General features: G+C 41.2%; 3 protein-coding genes across 4 annotated transcripts in view; 2 read left to right on the forward strand and 1 right to left on the reverse strand.

Moving 5' to 3' along the window:
- Window positions 1-54: 54 nt before the first annotated feature.
- SARC_01470 (hypothetical protein) lies at window positions 55-2,169 on the forward strand (the record flags this gene model as incomplete). The annotated part of the gene is made up of 4 exons (XM_014304801.1): window positions 55-58; window positions 505-713; window positions 1,219-1,477; window positions 1,721-2,169. The coding sequence occupies 4 exons, from the start codon at window positions 55-57 to the stop codon at window positions 1,729-1,731; spliced, it is 483 nt and encodes a 160-aa protein (XP_014160276.1). The 3' UTR covers window positions 1,732-2,169.
- Window positions 2,170-3,910: 1,741 nt separating this feature from the next.
- On the forward strand, window positions 3,911-6,210 carry SARC_01471 (hypothetical protein). The gene has a single exon (XM_014304802.1). The coding sequence runs from the start codon at window positions 4,058-4,060 to the stop codon at window positions 5,741-5,743; it is 1,686 nt and encodes a 561-aa protein (XP_014160277.1). The 5' UTR covers window positions 3,911-4,057; the 3' UTR covers window positions 5,744-6,210.
- A 555-nt stretch (window positions 6,211-6,765) lies between these two features.
- Window positions 6,766-7,923, reverse strand: part of SARC_01472 — a gene marked incomplete at its 5' end in the record, with an annotated part of 6,495 nt that continues 5,337 nt past the window's right edge. Inside the window, 2 exons of one of the 2 annotated variants that reach the window (XM_014304803.1) lie at window positions 6,766-6,961; window positions 7,153-7,293. In XM_014304803.1, the coding sequence (XP_014160278.1) occupies window positions 6,876-6,961; window positions 7,153-7,293 (227 nt within the window). In that variant the 3' untranslated portion in view covers window positions 6,766-6,875. Of the gene's footprint in view, window positions 6,962-7,152; window positions 7,294-7,571; window positions 7,709-7,923 lie in introns of those variants that run through there. The other variant, XM_014304804.1, reaches the window with a different exon arrangement.

Here is a 7,923-nt window from a genome sequence, read left to right on the forward strand (position 1 = left end):
ATATATATACATCAATATATATATATATATATATATATACGTGCATATATATATATGTGTGTGTGTTTGTATTTGTATGTGTGGAAATACATAAATATATGTACGTATGTATGGTTTTCTATGTTTATATATATATATATATCTATTTGTATATATGTATACATTTCTGTAGGTGTGTATATAATCATTCGTACATATATATATTTTTAGATGTATAATATATATATACATATTTATATATTTGTATATATATTTGTATTTATATATTGACATATATATATATGTGAGTGTGTGTGTGTGTGGGTTTTTTTTGTTTCCTTTATCTTCACGTGCTCAGCTAATGAACCACATCGTGTCATATCCTTTTCCTGCTGACATACCTATATATCTCCTCCATATATTCACACCTATTCCACGTGATCAAATATAAAATACATCTATCTTACCCATTCCCTTTCATTTGTATCATCTCACCCTATCCTCTTTTCACATTTTGCTATATAGCCCGACCTGCCGCACCCGCACCCGCTGCAGCCCCCACTTCCGCCCCCACTTCCGCATCATCACACAGTGCCCCAGCGTCGCACAGCGCACCTTCAGCAGTAGTGCCTGCGGCTGGGGCGATGGCCTCGCCCATGGGAGGCATGCAACAGCCCAGCATGATGCAGAGCATCGCTAGCACCGCCGCCGGTGTTGCTATTGGCCACACAATGGTAAGTTGTTATTGTGTGTTGAATATACATGTCTGTGCGTATGTGAATTTTATTGTCTATGCATATATGCCTTTGTATATATATATATTCCGTTCGGACGCACGTTTCTACAAATGTGAATATGTCGTATGTATTTATAACAGCTATCCAATAAGTAACAGGTTTTATTCATGTAGTCATATGCAGTAACAGAGCTTTGTCCGGGTGCAATCTTTGGCCATCGGTCACTCTAAGGGGCGTGTGCTTTTGTGTGTTGTCGACCCTAACAGACGTACTTTGCTGATATGTAATACTGACGCGTATACCACAATCCTTTGTGTAGCGTCTTGTGTGGTTCCATGTTGCCGATTGACATTGCTCATAAGATAGTTCGATTTCGTTTACATACTCATCGCCATGGTTACTATCCTATGCATGATAGCTCCAGGGATACCCTTTTTCTTTTCAGACATTTTCAAAAAAAAAACCTTACACTCACATGTGCTCGCTCATCTACACACAACAGGGACATGCCATGACCGGTATGCTGGGTGGCAGTGGTGAAGCCGCACCCGAGGCGGCCGCCCCCCCACCCCCCGCACCCGAACAGTCCAGTTGGTTCGGAGGTGCACAGGCGCCCCCACCCCCTGCACCTATGGCCTCGGCCCAAGGACCGTGTGGCCTGGAGTTCAACCAGTTCATGCAGTGTCTACAGAGCAACAATGGGGATACCATGGCCTGTGCGCAGATTGAGGAGGCGCTAACTCAGTGCAAATGGAGCAACGGTAAGCAAAGAGTTTGATTTTGATTTGTGTACTTGCTGGTTCTCGGATATAGCTTTTGCTGAGTTCAGAATTGTTTGTACCTGTAAGCAAGTATGTACAAATGTGTAATAAGTGTATCGTATCTAGTCTATGTGATTGGTGTAAGTTGTGTATGCGTACGCTGTGTATTTTGAAATTTCTTCCCGAGCCCTGATTGTTTCATATCTCAAATATGCCCTTTCTTTCTTCTGCTTCTCTAAATAGGCATGAAGTAAATTGTCAAATCCGATCTCATAGTGGGCAAGCACCCCCCACTACACCGCCAACATCATCCAGTTGGGGTTCTCCAGCCGTCTCAGACATTAATGCGAACGGAGACAGATGGATTGGTGTCGTTCAGCTCACATCAGTTGACTCTGGAGGTCTTCCTTGGTGGTGGCTAAACCTTGTGCGAGTATTTATCTATTTGTATGAAGAATAGGGCGTTAAATACATCCGTGGGTAGTGGACTGGCCTTCGCATGCTGACTGATGAGACTTTAATGGATCATATGGGGCTGGAGTGTAAGCTTGGTAGTTTACCTTATCCGTACGCTGCTTTGCATAAAGTAGTGGCCAATAAACTGTAGTTATTTCGGCTATATGCAGGGACTTGTTGAGAGTGTGACTCTGGCACGAGTGGTGTGCACGGATATGTTTTTGACAGTAAATGGCAATTTTCTCAATGCCGGTTATTTTTTTAATAATCGGATAGAACATGGTGCATATATATAAATATTCTTGTATATATATATATATATCTGTGTGTAGTATATGAAAGTATACCCATATATGCATGTATTCCTGTATATGTATATATTTTTTTATATATCTGTGTGTGTGTAAACGAGTGTATGTATGTGTTTTATGGGTGCGTGCGTGTCGCTTATAGAATGTACTGTATCTCCGACTCTGGCAAAGTCACACGGGTTTGTCTTTGACAGTACGTAGCAGTTTTCTCAATATCGATTGTAATTATATAATCGTATGCAACAGTATATATATATTTATGTTTTTAAATTGGTGTTTGTGCGTGTGTGAATATGTGTTTGTACTTATAAATATATACATATACCTACGTATATATGTATATAAATATATATGTGTGTGTGTGTATATATATATATGTATAAAAAAATATTATGTATATATATATGTGTGTAGGTAGAAATTAATTTATATATGTGTGTGTGTATCTTCTGGTGTGTATGTAGAAATAAATTTATATATGTGTGTGTGTGTGAGTATCTTCTGGTGTATATATATATATATATCTTATGAATGTAAATAAATGTGTGTGTATATATATATATACATATGTATATATATACACATCTGCGTGTATATATAATTATACCTATATGTATGTATTCGTGACTGTATATTTGTTTCAATACATATATATATATGTGTGTTTGTTTGTGCACGTGTACGTGTGTGTGTGTATGCCTGTGTAGATACACCATTTTGAGTTGGACGTTGTGCGCATTTGTTGATACTATTTCTGTGTTGGCCTCACTCCGGATGTCTCAACTTATGCGAAGTATTATTTCAACATAACTTGCTCTCTTTTGTGAACATAACTGATGGCGACATTGGCGCTAAAACATTGAGGTATTGAGGTCCCGCTGGAGTGTGCATGTGCGTATCAAGATTCGCAAATTGTTGAGCATGGATACGAAGTAAATTCTGAAGGGCATAGACCGTTGCAGTGAGTGTGTCAACTGCTATCAACTTATCGTATCAATTAATCATCCCTACTACCCGACAAGCCCGTCTTTCAGCTTTCGCCATCATGGCATCCTATGTGAAATATGATAATATGATTCATGATGTATGATTCAGAAGAAGGCTATAAAATACCTATACAACAAACAAAATGTTTCAATATAGAGTGGTTCCTTTTTAGGAGGCTTAATATGTTGAAGGCTATGTATGTATAATTATTAATTTTATATACCCTCTCTAGAGTCTCTGCTGTGTATTTATTACTACTAGAGTCCTCTACTCTCTCTTTTTAGAGAGAGTAGAGTACACAGTACATATGTCTGCGCGCCTATTTTAGTATTTTGACCACCCGCGAGGCCGTGACCCGAGCCCCGAGGCCGGGGGCCCCTCTCGTTAGTCATTACATATTTAGTAATAAATAGGTAAATATTCACTGAAAGTGTATGTTGCTGTATGTCCCTGCTGTCACTTTATCCAATGAGAAGGTTGATGCCAAAATGATACCAATCAGAAACTTTTTAAGATTTCAGAATTTGTAAATTTCAGGGTTAAAAACCCTAAAACCCAAACTGTTCGCAGAGCTTTCATTGATCTCGCTGCTCCCGCAACAGATTTAACGATAGGTTTAGGGGTACTACATACACTCTTGATATATTAGGGACCTATGCGATATCCACACAAAATATATTTACTTCTTTTGTAGAACATGTGTATTTTTATGTTTGTCAGTTTTTAGTGTATACTTCACAAACTTAACCAGGTACATATCAGGAACCTCGTAAAACCTCCCTCCACCTTTGAACCCAATTATAGGTTGCGGCCCAATTCGGGCAGGATGGAGGTCGAGTTTAGCTTGAAGGAGAAAATTGAGACTCGTTCTGAAAGCGTAGCTATGCCTGCTCTAGGTACTTCGGAATCTACGGATACCAAATTTAGTGACGATGAGCTAGTACACGCGCCAGCACCGCAGCACTCACAGCCGCATCCGCATAGCAATACTCATGCAGTCAAAGATGGTGATCGTGAGAACAACACGAGCGGGCCATCCGCGAACACACCACCAGAAAAGCCCCCTATTATGAGTGTAGAAGCCTTTGGTCATTGGCTTCCCAAACCCTCGTTATTTTATATTGACGCGAGTGTGGTGTTCCTTTTCTCGATAGTCATTGCTTTGTTTGGAGTAGTCTATATGAACCTCGTTATGGCCTTTCCATTATGGTGGTACCAACAAGATGGTAATGAAGACTTTGCCGTCGACCCCACTACTATGCAACTGCTACAAGGGAGATGGTGGTGGATTCTCGTAGGCACACTGACTGGCTTGACTGTGGGGACTCTTCGTGTGCTACTGAAACAAACAGGTCCAATCCCTTCCTTCGTACAAGAGGTCCAAACCCAACACGCAGACCCTGTCTCGGGTATCAAAACGTGCTTACTGGCCTGTATATCCTTGATGGGTGGTGCATCTGTGGGACCTGAAGCTGGCCTGGGCGCGTTTGGTGGCGTAATGGGTCATCTCGTTGCGACTAAGCTATGTACCGGGCCTATATTCGCGAAAGAACAGGATCTGAGGCGTAGACTGTTCACATTGTGTGGTATTTCAGCTGCATTTGGTGCTTTCATGCCTACCGCGTTTGTGGCGGTGATGCTGGTGATGGAGATAGGAATGCCTTTCAACACATGGGGAATCACCTACATGCGCATGTTCACATTTTTCGCCGTAGCCGGACTCACGGCCTTCGTCGTGTACACAAATATTATCGACCACACATTTCTCAGCGACAGCTCTAAACTGACAGCACCAGGTCAGGTGCTGTACGTGGACGAATGGTACAACGTATTCATTGGCATGTCTCTGGGAGTATTGGCAGCAGCCGTGGCCTTATTTTACTGTTTCGTTGGTGCAGTGGTCAAAATTATGGTGCAAGTTCTCTTTAAAGTCGCACACAAGACTGTTGGGCATGATATAGGCTTCATTCTCATTGCGGCGTTGGGTGGTTCGTTATATGGGCTGTTTGGCTTCATCTCGCCGCTGGTGATGGGTGATGGCATCGAGCAGATGGGTGTCGTGATTGAACAAGGTGCGCAGATAGGCACTGTGGATATACTGATAGGTACCATTCTCAAAATCTTCGCATATCATGTGTGTATAGAAACAGGCTTTGTGGGAGGGTTATTTTTACCTATAGTGGCTATCGGTATCAATGTGATGAGAATCATGATGAATGAGACAAGTATCAACGGCGCCTTGGCTATATCGTGTGGATTTGCAATGATTCCGGGTGCTCTGGTGCCCATCCCGGTCACGTTAGTAGTGTTCTCTGCTAACACATTTATTCTAGGCCCTGCGGCAACCATCCCCATATTCGCCTGTGTTATTACTGCGTACTTTGTATTCATGGCTATGGGTCTGCCGCAGTTTTTGGCACGAAAGGGTTATGAGCGCAGAAACAAATCATTAACGGAATTTGGTGGAGAAATGCACTCGACTGTGCCCAAAGTGACTGAGGTAACGAACTAGTGACGGGGTATAAATATGGTTATTAGTGAACAGTGGACACATTATTGATAAAAATTCTACGTTGAAGTTGTTCGTATAATATATCCTCGCATATATGTCAGCAATCACAGTTAGAATGCTTGAGAGTATATATTCCTAAGCACACACCAAGACTGGGTTTGATGGAGCGATTGCAAAAATCGACCTAAAAAGGAGCTGCTAAAGTGCACAGTTCCCAAAAGCAATTGAACCCCCATCGACTGCTCGATTGTTGTGCTGTTTTGTATTCCATGCTCCGAACAAGGAGAAAAACGCGAAAGACTATATATAGATCTGGGTCTTGTGAAATGAAGTGGAAGTGGTGATTTTGATAGTGCACGACTTATACCCACTAGGAGTTCTACGACTGCTTAACAGCTTAACAATTCGCGTAATGAGAAAAATACCTTACACTCTCCGAAAAATAAAAGAATACTTCTGGATGGCTCAAATTTTATCTGCCCGATATTTTTGGCTGGCTGATAGTAGCCTTCGATTCACTTGAGACTCAGAACGATAAGTTATTCATATATGGTTATACTAGCATTTATAAGATTGTGTCGTTTAGGTTTGTATGCATACATGTAATCACTAAATCCGCACAAACTATGGTATGTACATGCCATATAACTACACTCTGTAGCTACAATGTACTCGCCTACTATCAGCTGTTGCAGATCAAGCCTAGGGTCGTAAACAGGTGGAAGATAGTTTATAGCAAGATTTTCAGTATCTCAGAAGGTAACTACTTCTGCCAATGTTAAACATAACCGTATCAAAGTAAAATAAAAAATAGTCTCAGGGATATGTATAACCCCGACATTTGCTTTTTTAGTTCCCGCGTGTGCAAGCGGTCGAGTCAGCAACTGCATGCATGTACCTAGGGGACCGCACAATTAGATGATATGATCCAGTCCAAATATACGCATCTCATTCTGGCCTGTCGTGACAGGATATTTTGGAAGGGATGCAGATGGGAACAATGTGTAGGGTAGCTTGTGTCACATCTCGACTGTCAGCAGTGAAACTGTAGATCTGCGTTTTCATGGAGGGTAGGCTCCAATGTATTTCTTTCTCGTGACTTGATATGAGACCTTGATGTTAGTACTTGCCCTCAGTTGTCTGAATCCGAGTCCCTTATATCCAGCCGGGATGTCTTTGGAATGGCCATTGCCTTCAAATACATATCTGCAAGTCCTTCTGATGTAGGTGAAAAGCAAGTACTTAGCGGACAATGTTATTTGACGTCCACAACCTGCGTAGCCAAAGGTGTGCACATGTGTGCGTATCTGTGCACGCGTTGGTTAATTGAATTACAGAATCATGTTTATACATTAAATCATAGACAAGCATATCAAAAAGAAGCACCGTGAAAAAACATAGGTCCCTACCTGACATCTCTACTAGCACCCGTTTTCTGGACACAGGGGCCTTGAGGGTGGAAAACGTCGAATGTGAGAGGTAGTAGGGTACAAATTGCTGTTCAGTACTACATCGGCTTTCTGGATCTAGATAACTGATAAGCGCCGCACCTGTGTCTCAGCTAAATCCCGCTAGCGACATGAGCATATAAATATTGGGCTCGCATCATCAAGGTGTGCGAGGTGTACATCTATAGATCCCTACATAAACATATCATATGTGGACATTCATAACATTTCCATGCATGAACAATCTGTAGTCTATGGACAATGTCTTCCCCAAACCGGTTGGCGGAAGCACCGAGGTCTGTGGAAAGGCAGGAATGGACTCAAGCGAACGCAAATCCGAATTAAATCGCGATCCCATATCCATTTTCGTCTCACGCAATTCGGAGCTGCTTGACCCACAACTGCTTGATCCACATATGGAAAGGCACAGCCACATATGATCTAGTGGGGAGTTGTCGCACATGCATCTCCTACTTTTGTACCAGAGACGCATTTGTGCTTACCTCGAACGGGGCATCTGCGGAGGTGGCGGAAGTAGAGATTTTAGATTGAATAGTCAGAGAAGAATTTACGACCATTAAAATCCCTCAAAAAGAAAGCCAATATATATGTATATATATATATATATATATATATATATATATATATATATATATATATATATATATATATATATATATATATATATATATATATATATAATATATATATATATATATATAATATATATAG

This window comes from Sphaeroforma arctica (genome assembly GCF_001186125.1).
Source record: "Sphaeroforma arctica JP610 unplaced genomic scaffold supercont1.58, whole genome shotgun sequence".
Taxonomy (NCBI): domain Eukaryota; class Ichthyosporea; order Ichthyophonida; genus Sphaeroforma; species Sphaeroforma arctica.

Bases quoted from the DNA above. Each gene is read 5' to 3' on its own strand.
- SARC_01471 (XM_014304802.1), top strand. From the start codon at position 4,058: ATGGAGGTCGAGTTTAGCTTGAAGGAGAAAATTGAGACTCGTTCTGAA.